Consider the following 17273-nt stretch of genomic DNA (forward strand, 5'->3'; position numbering starts at 1 on the left):
TGTGGGTGCTGGGAATGGAACCTGGGTACTCTGCAAGAGCAGCGAGTGCTCTTAACCTCTGAGCCATAGCTTCAGCCCCTGCATCAATTTTTAAAGGTGAATGAATCCACTTGGGGCCTCACTTGACACTGGGCCATTTGTTTTCCACTTGATTTTCATTAGATGGTGAAAGGCCGGCAGTGGGGCCTCGTTGGCAGGAGTAGGCTACTAAGGCATGTACTTTCACATAATCCCTGGTCTTTTTCTTATATTCCTCTTTACACTGACCAGAGAACTGATCCCAAAGAACAGCCTCTATCACTCCTTCCCACCACCATAATGTTCTGCCTAAGTGTATGGGACTAAACAACCATAGACTGAGCCCCTGAAACGTGAAGATAAATAATTTCTTCTCTTGTGGCTGGAGACCTAGCTCACTGGTTAAGGGCACTTGTTCTTGCACAGGAACCAGGTTGTTTGTTTGACTCACAAGGCAGCTCACAACTGTCTGTGTCTTCAGTTCTAGGGGATCTGACACTCTCTTCTGGACTCCGCAGATACCACGTATGCATGTGGTACACATATATACATACAGGCAAGCACTCCTGCACATGAAAGTTTTTAAATTTAAGGCTATTTCCTCTCAACTTTTCTGTGAGGTATTTTGATGACAGAAGCAAAGGGTAACCAGTATGTGACAATGTGAGTGAGGTGTCCCCCATAAGTCTCAGGAGTCCACGTGCTTGGTTCCCATTTGGTGGCTGTTTGGGGAGGAGTAGAACGTGTGTCACTGTGGGTGGGCTTTGAGATTTCAGAAGATGCACGTTATTTTACATGTTTTACTGTGTGTGGTTCAAGATGGGAGCTTTCAGCTGCTGCTCCAGCTGCCATGTCTGCCTGCTGACAACTACCTGTACGAGTCTGACCCCCTGGAGCTGTAGGCCCAAATTAGCTCTCTGTTCTAAAGTCGTCTTGGTCATGTGTGGCTGGAGTTTTCTCTCCGGGTTCCGCCAAATCCCGGCAGTCCCTTAGCCCACTTATAAAATAAACACACAGACGCTTATATTATTTAAACTGCTTGGCCATTAGCTCAGGCCTATCATTGTCTAGATCTTACATCTTAAATTAACCCATTTCTATTAATCTATACTTTGCCACATGGCTCATGGCTTACTGGTACCTTACCTCTTCCTTGTCCTGCCAGCAGCTCCAGGCAGTCTCTCCCTCTGCCTTCCTGTTCCCTCAATTCTCCTCTCTGTTAGTCCCGCCTATACTTCCTGTCTGGCTACTGGCCAATCAGTGTTTTATTTATACAGAGAGATATCCACAGTAGTCATGATGTTTTATTCCAACAATAGAAGAGCTAGGGTAGAAATTAGTACCAGGAAGTAGACTTTGTGACAGACCTGACTGACCATGCTGTTGTTAGTTTTTGTTTTTGTTGGGTTTTTTGTTTTGTTTTGGTTTGGTATTTTTAGGAGGAATAGGGAAAAATTTGGGATTTTAGACTAGAAAAGCAGTTGAACACTAAACAGAGCTCAATAAGCCATTCTAGTAGGAGCTTGGAAGTCAGTAGTGCTGAGGCTTACATGACAGTGGAGGTTCAGATCAAGGGGTTCCCGTGAGGATCAGTGTTAGCCACTGGGCTACAGACTGTTATTGGGGTGCTTCAGCAAGGAATCTGGCTGCTTTCTGCTCTCATCCTAAGAACTTGCCTGAGGATGAATTAAAAAGTAATGGACTTATTTCTTTGGAAGAGGATGTTTCAAGACAGCTTCATATTGGTTGTGTTAAGTGGTTATTAGTAGCACTTGTATATGCAGGTCTACAATGAAGAAGAACTAATGGGGCAAAAAAGGTGAAAAATACACAATTTGGAAAGGAAAAGGAACCTACCACGCTGGATGTCACACTCAACTCTTACTCTGTGAGAGAGGCTGTAACTGTTAAAATTAGCACCATTAAGGAGAGGCCAAATCTGCATTGGCCTAGTGGGAAGGTTGCTGCTGCTCTCAGGGCCAGACTCAGTTAAGCTTCCAATGTGTAGAAGGAAAAGGAACTTTCTAAGGAACTTCTGCCCCTAGAAAAGCGCAGCATCAACAAAAGCTGCTCCAAATGTGAGTCAAGGGAGGCAGGGTTCCCCATGTTGGTAGTCATCCATGTTGGTAGTTATCTACGTTGGCAGTGCCATCCAAAAAATGCCAATGTTAGAGTCATGAAGGATACAAGAGTAAAGATTCATGGACTCTTTCTTCACAGGTGTTTTTCTATTGCTCTGATAAAACACTATTTCCAAGGCAACTTACAAAAGAGTTTGTTTGGAGCTTATGGTTCCAGAAGGGTAAGATACCATCACACCATGGTGAGGAAATGGTAGCAGGCTGGCAGTCATAGCGCCATAGCAGCAACTGAGAGTTCATACCTTGAGCCACAAATGGGAAGCAGAGAGCACACTGGGAAATCTCAGAGCTTGCCCCAGTGATCTGCTTCCTTTAGCAAAGCCAAGCGCCTAAGTCTTCCCAGTAGCATCACTAGCAGGGGACCAAGTAGTCAAATGCAGAACACAGAGGGCACCTCATTAAACCACAACATAATACAAACACAAGTAGTCAAATGCAGAACACAGAGGGCACCTCATTAGACCACCACATAATACAAACACACACAGGATAGAAAGGGTTTGTAATCACCCTAGATGATTCCGATGGTCAGTCCAGTTAGCGAAACACCAATCAGGACACGCCACAGTGAGAGTAACATCTCAACGAGGCTTCCCAATGGGTGTTGTATCCCGACAAGTTACAGGTGGGGTGAAGAAGCCTGTGGAAGAGAGGGGAATTTTTTTAGTTCATGTATACACAGACACAGATACACACACACTTTTTAGTAGATAGTGCCTGTGTACAAGTTAATTTTGTCTTCTGGTAAATCATGTTAAAGTTACACTCTTGTTGAAAATTATGCTGTAAATGAAAGACGTAATTAGTAGGGATGAAATATGACTAGAATAGATTTGGAAACTAGAAACCATTAACAAATACTGTTTTTAAGTTGTTTGCAAAGTTGGATTAAGTAAGTAGTTGTCCTACCTGTAATCCAACACCTGGGTGACAGCAACAGGGGGATTACTACAAGTTTGTGGCCAGTTTAGTGCATGTAACAAGACCCCGTCTCAAAACATAAGCAAGTGAACTAAGTATGTCAACTGAAGAATTTTGAAGATGGCAGTGTGTAATGTTGCCTGCCTGCCTGCCTGCCTGGCTGGCCTCCTCCTCCTGGTTGGCTAGCAATGCCTTCTAGGGCTGAAGCAACCCCCAGTACAGGGGTCAGAGAGATCCTGGGAAACTCGGGTCACTGGTAGAGAGCAAAGCAGGGAGGCTGGGGGTGGAGCTCTTGAGCACACAGTCAATGACCTGCCCTCAGTCACTCACAAGAAAGAGGGCATCTGGAGCAGGAGGTTCTCACGCTAAACAGCAGCCAGACAGTTCAAGGGTCGAGGCCATTTCGATCAGTAACGAGTGCCCGTCCTTCACACATCCACATCCTCCTCTCTAGCCCTGGTTACTGCCTTACAAAGTACCCAGCATCCCTACACACCAGTCCCACGGAGTGTCTCAAGACTGTTCTGTCACCTCTTGCTTGTAACCTCCGCTGAGTTCCAACGCGGCTGCATTTATCTTGTTTCATTATCGGATTGCCAGGGTTAGAGTCCACGAAGGGACTGTTGGTTGAGATACTGGACAGGCGACTTTCCTCTTTGTCACACATTTGTCACAGTTCATTTGTCACACTCTTTCCAGTCTTCCTCACCTCTCTTCGGCTGGTCTCACTTATCCTGGGACAGACATCAAAGAATTAACTCAGAAACCCAAAAACTCTGGAATTAATACACATCACCTGTTCTACTTTCTAGGCACTAGAGTCTGAGGATGTGTTATGTTCAAAGCTTGGGTTCCTCTCCTCCCCCTTCCCAGCCCTCAGGGCCTCTCAACATGCTGAGCAAATGCTGCGCCCTTGAGCCCTATAGGGTTTCTTAGCTTTAGAAACAATCCTCCATTTCTGTCACCACACCCCTGACCCCTTCCCCAGGAGAACCCAAACCAGAAGTATTAGTGCTGACTGTATTTGGTAGCAATCTTGGGTACTTACAGCTGCTTATCACCAGGCAGTGGTATTGCCTTTAATCCCAGCACTCCGGAGGCAGAGACAGGTAGATGTCTGTGAGTTTGAGGCCAGCTTGGTCTACAGAGTGAGTTCCAGGATGGCCAGGGCTACACAGACAAACACTGTCTTGAAGAGAAAAAAAGAGTCAACAATCATATTTATATTCGTTACTCTCCTTGTTTCTGTGACAGAATACCCGATAGGGACAGGGTGGAAGATTTTGTCGCCTCACAGTTTGTCATGGTGGGAATCGTGCTGAGGGATGGACTCTGGCTCCATGAGAGCCAGTGGGAACAGCAGACACCCCCTTACCACAGACTGGGAATCAGAGCACACAAGCAGGAACAAGGGAAGTGTAAAACCCACATAATGACTTACTTCTACCAGCCAGGTCTTACCTTTCCTAAAAGGCTCCATGACCTTCAAACTGGCAATCCAGCCCTTTAACAAGGCAGACATCAAGGACCAGCACCTGAGGTTGCTCTTTGACTTATACACACACACACACACACACACACACACACACACACACACACACACACACACGCGCGCGCGCGCATCATGATGAAATTGCTTTGAAAACTAAGGAACGCCAGTTGGTAGTGGCACTTCATGCTATAGGGATTTTCCTTGGGGCCAGTAGAGTTAACACCCCCTGGCAGAGTGGAATTTAGTTTTTTATTGCTTTTATCACTGATGCTATTAAGCAAGTCTATACTCTAAAAGGGGAATCCAGACCTTTTATCTCTTGTGGTAGGACTGTCCAGTTGCAAGCTGATGTAGGCCCACCCTCCTTTGAGCTCACTGACCTAAAATTTAGTTGTTGAAATAAGTTAAGTGCCATAAAACATTTCGGTTGCATTTGAGTTCGTGTTTTAGAACTGGAAAAGAGTTGTGTGACCAGATGAGTAAACTCAGACTAATGGATTTGAGTGACTTAGGTGTAACTGGAAACCTGTGGGTCTCATTTTAGTTTTTCAACCTTCATTAGCTCTTCCATTTGCTTCCTTGTAGTGGCTCAGGCGAAAGCTTTTAATGTGAAATGCCCGAGAAAAGGTAGAATTGAGACCAAAACCATGTATGGTCCATGCTCTTTCTTCTATGCCAGGGACCCCAAAAATCCAATGTCCATCGGAATTACCTCTGGGCCTGCTGAGCAAGATTGTGAGCATTTGCATTTCTGTCTGGTTCTTGGCTGATCTTAGCTGATGCTGGCCCCAGGACTTTCCTGGGGAACCACTTTGAACCTGTGCTAGGAAGCAAAATTCCTCTTCGCCCAAGGACACAGATTCTATCAAGAACATGTGTTACAACCAGATAATAATTTCCAGTGTGTTCGTTGTTGTACCTAGACTTGAGAAAAGTAAAAAAACAAAACCAAAGCTGAAGTTTTACATTACCTTAAAAAAAAAAAAATAGACAACACTTCTGTGTGCTAGGGAAGTTGAAGAATAAGCAAGACAGACCTTCCATACTGTGAAGACAGTCTGTTAGGACTGATGGACAGCAAAGTAAAGGCCAGTTTCAAAATATTGTCTGGTCCATCGAAGAAAGTGCAGAGGGCAGGCATCACTCTGATCGAGCCTGGGAGAGGCAGCACAGAGCAGATTGCTGAACCTTTCTGGAGTAATGGCTCTCCTGGAATAGCAAGGCAAGACTCTGAGGTGGGATGGTGCTCAGTGGCCTCAAGAGACAAGCGAGGAGCCAGTGGGCTAGAGCCCGGTGAGTCGTGAGAGTGACAGAAGCTGAGGCTGAGGAGAGGGAGCCAGGATGCCTCACACACAGATTTCTACTCCATGGCCAGGACTTTGGATTCAGTCATAATAAAAGTTCTTCACTTTCCTGGGTTTCCCTAAGATTATTTAATTTTTTTTTCCCTCTCCACAATGACATCTTCTAAACGGTGTAGATGAAATGGAAGCAAGTTTAAGTGGTTGGGATTGTGAGATTCCTGTTGCAGAACTGAAATGCCTGGGTCTCAGCAACTATGGAGGAGCTGGTCTGCATCACAATCTAGTCCTAAGCCTCTTACTGACCGTAGGAAGAGCGGGAGAACACCTAACCTCAGTATCAGGGCCAAGAGCCAGGTGTCATGGCTCACACCTGAAACCCCAGCACTCAGGGTCAGGCAAGAGGAGTGCTGTGAATTCAAGCCTGCCTATGTTGTATGCCTAGACCCTGTCTCCAACAAAAAAGCATCGGGGAGGTGAATTCACATCCTCCTCTTCTGTGTGTGCCCTAGCTTCTTTGAACCTCGGTTCTTTTTCATGCATGAAGATGTTAGAGTTTTCCTTTCTGCAACTGGTAATACTTGGATTCTGGCTTGTATGTAACTAGTGCTGGTAGGGTTGGGGAACAGTTATCTCTGTTGAGTGTTGGATATTTAATCTATTGGCTCCAGAGGCAGGGAAGATGTGGAAATCTCATGGAGCCCGTGTGGTAAAAGACAAGTTCCATTTGAGTAAGGTTTTCTGTGAATGAGCATGCCTGAAAAGTCATCCTTCTGCAAGTAGCCTTGAGAATGTCTTTCCTTCTGATAGACGTTTCCTCTGGTAACCGGGAACCAGAAGAATTATGTTTACTTCTCTTTCTTTGGAAACTGGAACTTGCCAAACTAAAACTCGGGGGGTTTGAATAACAGCTCAAGTCTCCTTCTGATAAAGAGCCTTGGGAAATAGCCCACCCTGGTCTTGAGGTATTTGTTTCAGGGAAGTTTGCATGACTCGTTGAGTGGTTTTTGTAGGAAAGGAAACCTCCGTTGCTGGCTTTTTGCCTCTGTGCTAGGACTGCATCCCCATCCGTCCGAGAGTCCCTGCATCCCTGAGCTGCCCCGGGGATGCCTTTGTTTGCTTCCAGTTTTTGGCTTAAAGTTTTTTTTTTTTTTAAAGAGCAGCCCAACCAGTGAGATAGAATCCATAGCATGTCCCTTGTTTTACAGAGTGATTGAGCGAAGGGCCATGTTTCAGCATGGTGGTGGGAGACCAGCCCTCGAGACGCAATGCCAGGTTTAGATCTGGGCTCTACTGCTTATTCTCAGACTTTGGACAAGTTACTAAGTTTCTCTGTGCCTCAGTTTCCTCTTCTGTAAATTGTGAAAAACAGTGGTTTCTTATAGAATTACTGCAGTATAGTGTTTCAGTAGATTCTCTGCTGTCGTTGGTGGTGTTATACAATTTCTTTAAAGTTCAGTCACCGCCATGTAGCAATAAAATGTCTGACAGTGTGCTGCCCAGACCCCTAGCCTCTCACCAGGCTGCCCTCTCCTCCTCTGCCGCACCACTATCCTATACTCAGGCTGCCGCCAGTTGCTCGGGACATCACCCATGCATTGACTTTCTCTTCAGGGGACAGGGGTTGGGGTTGGGGAGTGAGAAAGGGAGAATGTCAGAGAGAAGGAGGACTGGTGGGGACTAAAAGCTTGGGATCAGTCCAAGTGTCAAAAGCAGAAGCATTCCAAGAATCAAAAAGCATCACAGGATGAAAGCAGCTTTATGTAAATCGTGCGGCTGCTTGTTTGTGTCTTTTGGTTACCCCTCTGTTGAGGGCTGGCCTGAGCCTTATGAGCCGAGCTAAACATGCCCTGTTACAATAAAACATGACACCATAGGGATTCCTTTTTTTGTGGGACGTAGCTATAAAATGGGTTTTAGGGTTCAGAGAGTATGTTTTTAAAGAATGTTGACACCGTGGGCACCATGGCAGAACACAATAGTGTGGGGTTTTCTGTTTGTTCTCCATTTAGGTGAAGGATTTTTACTTTAGGTGTGTGGGAACTCCCCTGGGAATCTAGTACAGGAAGCTCTGAACTAAGGAGAGTCTGGGGTCTTGTAGGGCTTGAGAGTTTCCCTTCCCCTCCCCTCCCCTCCCTTCCCCGCTCCCTCTCTCTCTCTCCCTCCCTCTCTACCTCCCTTCCTTCCTTGTGGCTTGAACATAGACCTTACATGCTAGTCTTTGATCCCGAGCTAGCCATGCTGTGGGGAGACGGTGGGGCCGGGCTGGAGGAAGGAAGTCACTGGCAGTGTGCTTTGGAAGGTTCTGGCCCCTCCCTGTCCCTTCTCTTCCCTCCATTTCCTGACTGTCCCACTGTGCCATCCGCACCATGACGAACTGAAACATCGTTCCCAGGTCAGGAATTTTTGTCGTAGTGACCGTAAGTCTGACACAGTGAGGTTGGTCCCACACCTTTGTGATAATGCTAAAAACAACCAAACTGTACATCTTACCACAGTGAATTAATAGCATGTGGATCATATGTTAATAAAATGTGAAAATGTGCTTATTTTATTTCTTCAGTCTTTAGTAGAATCATGCTTCAGCATTATATGTTGATTCAAAGGCTTAGCACAGGGCTTTTGAACCTAGGAATGACTTATATTTTGAGACAGGAGCTGTCCTACGATGTTTGGGATTCTTAGCAGTTATCTCTGTCTCCTGCATATTAGCTAGGGCCCCTCTTCTCTCCCTTGCCTATTAGTAACCAAGACTGTCTCTGAATGTTGTTAAATTCCCACCCTCCCCCCACCGTGTGTGTGTGTGTGTGTGTGTGTGTGTGTGTGTGTGTGTGTGTGTGTGTACAGGATGTCCCCTCAGTCTGCTTAACCTTCAGAGTTCATACTAAAAGCTGAGTTTCCTAAGAAGGAACTCATTTTATTCACTATTTCTCAGGGCTCAGAACAGTATTTGACACATGGAAGTTACATATTGTAGTAAATATGTGAGTGGATGGATTTAGCCTTAGTAGCGATAGTACTTAAAAGCACACAAGTATTGTAGTATCAAAAGTATCTCATACTTAGGGAGCACATTCTCTCAGCCCATCAGCATTGTCAGGAAAGCATGTTTAAAAGGGAGTTTAAGTAGGTTTAGTGTAGGTTTTAGGTAATTTACCGCTTTGGCTCCCACTCATTCCAATCCGCCAAACTTTATTTACAGGTAGACAGATGCTTTTAGCCAGTGTTCTATACATAGGCTAATCTAAGGACATCAACTATTAGGTGGTGACCTGGGGCACCCTCCATTCCTATTCCTGCAGTAACTGAGCAGGTGTCTGCCTGCCGTCTAGACGGGAGCTGGTCCCTGTCCACCAGTCACCTCCAAAAGTGCCCACACTTTCCTCTCTGCATAGGTGAGGAAACATGCTCCCTGTCAGCTCCGAATCAAAGCTCTGTCACCTACGAGTCCTGCTTTTCCACCCAGTGATATCCAGTATCCCCCACTTGAGTGTCTTGTTCACGTCGGCTCTGCTTCTGGTTCCCGTTCAGAGGCTAAATGTTCATGTCTCGCTGCTGCTGCCAAGTGCTGCTCTGGGGATTGTCACTTTCCTGAGAGGTGCCAGAACATAAGTAGCTCGAGTGTGAGCCTTAGACAAGGCTGACGCTGGGGAGATCTTGGGGCCTGTGAATGTCTACTACTTTGTTCTCACGCTTCCAGTCCCTGGAAATGCACGCAGCAGCTTTTATCCCCTGCCCCCCCTCTGCCTTCTCTGTTAAAGCAGTGGTGCCAGATATAGATTCTGAGCACTGAGTTTCTTTCATTAAGTGACACGTCACATACTCTGCTCTGTCTCGTGTCGATGAGGCTATAATAACTGCTGGCTGGCGTTGGTGGTGGAGTACTTAGTACGCATTTACATCAGTGCTTTTACATAGCCATTCTCTGATTTCTGATAGAATATTTCACAGGTGGATAAAATGGATGCAGTCCATTGTAGTTCTCCACTGTGCCACAGACCCCAGGGTAAGAGCCCAAGGGCAGATCTGGAGGGACAGAGGGGCTCAGCATTGCGTACTGTACCCCAGGAGAAGGATCACATTCTGGTTTGTTCAGCTTTGCTACGGGTTCCCCAAGTTGCATGCTCTGTGAGTGGGAATAAAGGTGCTGAATGGGAGCTCCTTCCCTCTCTGGTTAAGTGAATTTAAAAACTTCTGGCAAAGACGACTGACTCATCCCTTTCCTGACAGATAGGCATGTCTCTGTGTGCCTGGTCTTACTTAGAGATTAAAGCAGCAGCTATTCTATAGCTGTAAGATACAGAAACACCCAGAAGTCTTCTTGAAATGATGACTTGCTTGATTTTTTTTTTAACCACACAGACTCAGAATGCCTTTACTAAATAAAAGTATGATTATATGGGTGCAGTGTAAAATTGCAAATATGAGTCTCTGTCATTGTAGGAAGCTGTTTCTAATTAATTGTATTTTTGGTATTCTGTTAAGAGCAATAAATACTGAACCTTTTTGTAAAATACAGAGGAAAATGATGAATGGGGGGGCTGGTCTGTAATGCTCTATTAGCAGCAGAGTGCAAGCATTTTGAAAGACAATAATTAGAAAGTACCGAAACTACAGGGAAAACAATCACCTTAACTCTAAATTATAATCCAAAGTCCGATGGTTATGGTAGAGCACAAAATCACACTCATCCACCATACTTTATTAAAATACAGTCAGTGAATTCTTTACTTATTGGCTCTACCAATAGAATGTGTCACAGCCATCAAAGACGTCAGTTTAGGTTAGTATCCGGAGTTTTCCTTTAAAGCCAGTGTCTGAGGAGTTTCTGTTGTGGAATTAGAAACGGAGCCCATCTTCTCAACACTTTATTTCTTCCTTATTCCTACATTGATGAGCGGTTTGAACGCTACCTCCATAATGAGAGCGGACTGAACAGGCGGCACATCATTGTAAATAGGGCACATTGTTGCTTCCTCTTCTTCTCACCTTTTGGACATGGATTGAAGCCTTTGGCTGTTACATTTATGAAGATAACACACAGTATGTGGATATTGTGCCTGTCCTTGCAAAAGCTGACACACACACTCCAAAGGAGCATGAGAGGCTAAAGAACAGGATTTTGGAAGAAATTGAAGAGAGTAACATCAAAATCCATCACTTACCGAATGCAGAGTCAGTTGAAGATGAAGATTTTAAGGATAAGACTGGACTCCTCAAGGCCAGCATCCCATTCACTGTGGTTGGCTTTAACCAGTTGATGGAAGCCAAAGGCAGGGTCAGAGGTCGTCTCTACCCGTGGGGTGTTGTGGAGGAAGCAAAGCAGGGGCTAATTCTGTGCTTTCAGGTTGCTGCAGAAGAAAGTGATTGATGATGAGGCAGGGATTTATGTTTAATCCAGGCCAAAAATCAATAGCACTAATAAAACAAGACTTAAAAATCGTTAGTTATAAATTGCAGAAAATGACCCCACAGGGAGTGGCACTATTAGGAGGTGCAACAACTTCCTTGCTGTGGGGGCGGGCTTTGGAGGTCTTTTCTCAAACTTCACTCAGTGTGACAGCCAATCGGCTTCCTGTTGCCTGCAAGATGTAGCACTCTCGGCTCCAGCACCACGTCTGCCTGCACGCTGCCATGCTCCCCACCATGATTGTAATGGGCTGAACCTCTGAAACTGTAAGCGAGTCACCCCAGTTAAATGTTTTCTTTATAAGAGTTGGTCATGGTGTCTCTTCACAGCAATGGGAAACCCTGACTAAGACACTTATAATGATCATGACCTTCCAAGTAATGGTTTGAATCTCTGTGGTTCAAGTCATCCAGTGACTTTGATGTCAAGTTTATTTGGCTGCATGCATCAGTGCAATAGCGCTGATTTCAGATGTGTCTGTTGTTTGAACTACCCATAAATACAGTATGCAATCTTGTCACATGTGGAGGGCCCAACGGACAGCTTCAGAGGAGCTATGGAAGTGGCTGACCCTGCTATGTTTCTTGAGTTGTATAAAGTAAAGTAGGTATCTCCCATTCACAAAAATTCAGCCAACATGTCATTGTCTTTACATGTGTTATACTTTAATCAAAAGTTCGTGTACAGCCGGGTGGTGGTGCACACATTCAGTCCCAGCACTCGGGAGACAGAGGCAGGTGGATCTCTGTGAGTTCGAGGCCAGTCTGATCTACAGAGTGAGTGAGTTCCAGGACAGCAAGGCTACACAGAGAAACTCCGTCTTGAAAAAACAAAAATAACAACAAAAAGTTCGTGTATAAGTTAGGTGTCGTGTGACACAAATGTAACACCAGCACTTGAAACTCTGAGTCAACAAGGTCATGAGTTTGAGGCCAGCATAGGCTATGTAGCAGGCCTCTGCCTCAAACAAACAAACAAACAAACAAGCCAACAAATAAAAACGTCAACGTGTGTGTGTCTGTGTATGTAACAAGCACTGTTCCTAGTATGGTTATATTTAGAGTGACTTCCACCCTCTTGGCTAGACACTTGTAATTTTGTTGTCCTCTGGTCATAGGATAGCAAAGTGAACATTCAATCAGCAAAGCCATAGCCATAGAAAAGAAGGCAATTATTAATCAGCTTATTAATCAGGTCTTAGCAATCTAGGGACATAGTTATCAGTGACTCTGAAAGGAGAGTTCTAACTAAGGCAGATATGGTAACTCCATATCCTCAAGGCTAGTTAATTGTGTTACATCTACCCATTCTGTGTCTGGGACACATTCAGAAAGCTCTACCAAGGCTGGTTAAAATAAAAGGCTTCCATATAAAGGTAAATTGATGATAGAATGAAGCACCGCTGCCTTTTAGGAGGTAAGCTTTATTTCACCAAGATTCTGCTTATATGCTTACCACATTTCCAAATTAGTCCATTTTTACTAAGATGTAAATAACTTAAAAAGTAAAGAGATTATACAGAGGTCATGTTATTGACAATATTGAAACAATGTGATTGGGACTAAGTAGGCTTGATCAGTTTTACCTTGCAGTGGTAGGAGTTTAGGCTCAAGAGAAGCTGAATGGACTATGCCCAGACACAGTTAATTAGCTCTTGTTCTCTAGCTGATGATTTACTGTCGGACCCGACATATCCTCCTTTGATGGATCTGTCCATTCACAGCACTTAGCTTTAAGGAGATGTTGCAGTCACACAACTTGGGTTCAAATAGCAGATCTTGGGTTTGCCACTGGACTGTGACTTGAGGCTCTGATGACTCTGCAAACTATACAAGCAAACACTAGGTGAGCGTTAATTCAGAGGTAGTTCTGCATAGGAAATAGCCCAAGGACACACCTCTTAAACAGAGCCGAGGTAGAGGAGAAGTGGGGGCTTGCCTGCCCCTCTCCATAAGAGCAGGCCTGAGAGAGACATGCCATCACTCCACGTGGGAGACTATCTCTACTTCTGGTCCTGACTACACAGTGAAGTTGTCCATTGTCTCTTTCAGCCTACAGAAGTGCCTCTTTCAGGGACCTGCAGGAATGGGTAGTATGGTGTTTGAACGTTAGTCCTTTTAATGGCATTCTAAAAGTGGTGAGCATAGTGTGTAGCCTCAAGTGTCACTGAGTTCTAGAGCCCAGTTGGGGACTTTGTTACTGTTGGCACCTGTTAATTCTGCCACCATTTACAAATGTAAGCCTCACCTTAAAAGGCTGTTATGGGAATGAACAGAGATGCTAAAAGTGGATATAAAGATATGTAGATAGAAAGATATGAAAGTGGATAAGATGTTGGACACATACTAAACACTCAGCAAATGTTTCCTGTGACTCTTATTATTCACATACAAAACAGCAACAGACTTGGCTTGCTCAAGAACTTGACCACCGTGCGTCTTAGTGTAGAGTGTATTATTTAAGAAAGATGCTTTTGTTGCAAGCAATGGACAACAGGAAAAAAGTCAATGACTTTCTACTGAGGGGTGGGGAAAGAGACAAGAAGTGATGAATTTCACTTTTCAAAGAGCCTTGGTTTGGGGTTGAAAGGCCTAAGATCGAGTTCCTGCTCCATCATTTAATAAAAGATGACAGTGATTGATGGGAGGTGTGTAGCTAAGTGGTAATATGACATTCTGGACTCAAGTCCCAGCACTGAGAAAACATGTAAATGAGCAAATGACCAGACCCTGCTGAGTCTCTTGTCTTCACCGTGAGGTTGATAACGATGCCCACTTGGGTCTTGGAGGGTTGCCGTGGAGCTCAGGGTGAGATCGTGTACATGGCAAAGCTTTGTTGGAGATGAGCTCTGAGATGATGATTCCTAAGGAGGTGTGTTTCCTTGTCTCCTTGCAGTTTCCACCTCGCTGCTGCGAAAGGACACGTGGAATGTCTCAAGGTCATGGTTACACATGGTGTGGATGTGACTGCCCAAGACACCTCTGGTATGTGGTTACTAATCTCTTAAATCAACAAGCCAGCATGAAGATAGGTGTCATAAAGGTGGCACATATTCACTGTGGAGTGTGCAGACAAGCCAGGAGTCTACCATTTCTTCATTGTTGGTCTCTGTGTGTTTTCATCTTTGGTGTGACTAGTCAGTTGGAGACTATATGCTTCTTTTTCTCCAGCACTGCATTTTATATTAATTTCTAAGACTGTATATATAGATCAACCAATATCTCCTAATTCATGATTTTGTGTAAACTGATAAATATGGTGAATTACTGGTAGCAGATTTCATAGCTAGCTTAGAGCTCTGGACAGAGGGATGACTTTAATCTTGACCCTGGCCATACTGCAGGGCCTTCAAAGTCATCTGGGACCTGGAAGAGATGAAGGAGGCAGGGGAAAGAAAGAAGAATAAACAGTACATTGGGGGGGGGCAGAAGGAGGAAGGCAGAGAGCGGGGAGGGGGAGACGGAGAGAGAGAAGAGTATGGTGATGGTTAGTGTTGTCAGCTTGGCAGAATTTAGAATTGATTGCCTGGAAGATTGGCCCTGGGCATGATGGCTAATCTTGGTGAAGGAGGAAGAACCAACCAGTGTACCATTCCCTAGACGGGATCTTGGACCGAGTAAGAGTGGAGAGAGTGAGGTGAAGCATACATGCACTCCTTGCTATGTGGAGATAACGCAGACAGCTACTTCAGGCTCTTGCCACTGTGACTTCCTTTCTGTGAGGGACTGTAACCTGGAACTATGAGCCGAATGAACCTTTCTCCCTGAAGCTGCTTTTGTCTGGTTATTTTTTATCACATTAACACGGGGATGTTTCCTAAAGGCTTCCTGGGTGACTCTAATGTGAAGCAGTGTTGGGAAATTTTTAGCAAGGCAAATGAAAGGAAAAGCAGGATAGCCTGTGTCTGTAGGGCCATCCTCCAGCAAGGGGCCCCTGGGGTCTTTGTCCTGGGATTTGTTCTCTGTTGGCCATGTGGAAAGGTTCAAGCTGATGACTTCATTGGTCTATGCACTTGAAAATCTCTGGCCTCTAAAAGGTGTACATTAGTTTTTACTGGGATATAAAATTGATATAATTGCAGTCTTCATCTAGAGTTTTCATTAACTACACTGAATTCCTTCCTCTCCCTCCCCTGAGTGGCCTCTTCAGAGCAGCCATCTCGGGGATCAGCCAGGTGTCATAAGCCCATTATTACCCACAGAATGGTTGGAAACCTAATGTTTCAGAATGGTTTTCAAAATCCCTGGCATGTTTGGTCTTTCTTTTTCTTATTTTTTTAAGTAATTTAGTAGTTGGGAATCTTTACACTTTGAGAATAGTTGGGTGTGTTTGTTTTCTAGAAAAGCCAAGAACCAAATGGGCATAAGTCAAGCAAATGTATCACGCTAATATAACTATTTTTTGGGAAAAAAAAATTGAAGTACCAGTGATTTTTCTGAGCAGTTTCACAGAGAATTCAAAAAAAAAAATATGAGGAAGGTCAGTGTTAGTAGAACAAACTTCCTTTAAATGACTGTTTTGTGGGGAATATTAATTCATTTTAAACAAATGACACTTTAATCTCAGGACCCAGCTATTTTGTTTATGTTAAAGTACACTGTCAGTGTTTTTAGAGTTATTCCACATTATATAGTGCAAATATGAGTGGCTGACATACCGCCAATAATGTCAGCGAGGGGAGGTTGACCTCTAAGAAAACGGTAGTGCCAAAGAACGAGGCTAGAGTGAATGGACCCGCCGTCCTGTGGTTCAGTTCCACTGCTTCTGTTGTTGGGAAACAGATTAGGTGGGAATCTAGTTATTCCATCACAGCCAAACATCACCCTTCATCTCTCCTTACATTAAAGAGAGAAATAAGCTCCTTCGATAAATGTTCATGATATGAAAGTCCAAAAAAAAAAAAAAAGCAAAGAAAATAACCATTGCTTTTACTCCTACTAGAAAGAAATATTTTATGCTCCTTAAAAACAGACAAAACAACCTTGTTCTCCCAAACACACTTCTACTTCACATTATATCACATTATGGAATTCTGTGTCCTGCCTTTTGCGGGGTGTGTGTGTGTGTGTGTCTGTGTGTGTGTCTGTGTCTGTGTGTATGTCTGTGTGTGTGTGTCTGTGTGTCTGTCTGTCTGTGTGTAAACCACAGGCCAACCTCTGATATCATTCCTCAGGTGTCATCTATTGTGTTTTTTGAGGCAGGGTTTCTCCTTGGCCCGAAGTCTATTGAGTGGGCTATTCTGACTGGCAAGGAAACCCCAGCGATTCAACCTAAATCAGCCCATCTCTGCCTCTCCAGTGCTGGGATCTTAAGCACACATCACCATGCTCAGCTTTTTTTTTTTTTTTAAATATTTATTTATTTATTTATTTATTTATTTATTTATTTATTTATTTATTTATGTATACACTGTTCTGCCTGCATGTATATCTGCACGCCAGAAGAGGGCACCATATTTCATTATAGATGGTTGTGAGCCACCATGTGGTTGCTGGGAATTGAACTCAGGACCTCTGCAAGAGCAGCCAGTGTTCTTAACCTCTGAGCCATCTCTCCAGCCCCAGCTTTTTTTTTTTTTAATGTTTATTTTTATTTGCATTGGTGGTTTGCCTGCATGTATGTGTGAGGGTGTCAGATCTTGGAGTTACAGACAGTTGTTAGCTGCCATGTAGATGCTGGGAATTGAACTGGGGTTCTCTGGGAGAGTAGTCAGTGCTCTTAACTGCTGAGCTATCTCTCCAGCGGGGGCCCCCCCCCAGCTTTTTAAATGTGGGTTCTGGGGCATGGAAGTCAGGTCCTAATGTTTGCAAGGCAAACACTTCAAAAACTGACTCAACACCCAACCAAGCTCTTAAGAGGACCAGCTTTTTTTGTGGCTGCATACAGCGACCTGGGTATGTTTTCTATTTATGATACATACCTCTAACTGGATTTCTGAGAACTGGGTCAACAAAGAACCCTGAACATCCCAGCTCCACGCCATCTTCCTG

General features: G+C 44.4%; 1 protein-coding gene across 1 annotated transcript in view; it reads left to right on the forward strand.

Moving 5' to 3' along the window:
- The window catches only part of Rai14 (retinoic acid induced 14), a 148232-nt gene that overhangs the window by 96627 nt on the left and 34332 nt on the right, over nucleotides 1-17273 (forward strand). The window contains exon 4 of the mRNA XM_059276774.1: nucleotides 14179-14267. Coding sequence (XP_059132757.1) covers nucleotides 14179-14267 — 89 coding nt within the window. The remainder of the gene's footprint in view (nucleotides 1-14178; nucleotides 14268-17273) is intronic.

The sequence above is a fragment of the Peromyscus eremicus genome, chromosome 11, assembly GCF_949786415.1.
Source record: "Peromyscus eremicus chromosome 11, PerEre_H2_v1, whole genome shotgun sequence".
Lineage (NCBI taxonomy): Eukaryota > Metazoa > Chordata > Mammalia > Rodentia > Cricetidae > Peromyscus > Peromyscus eremicus.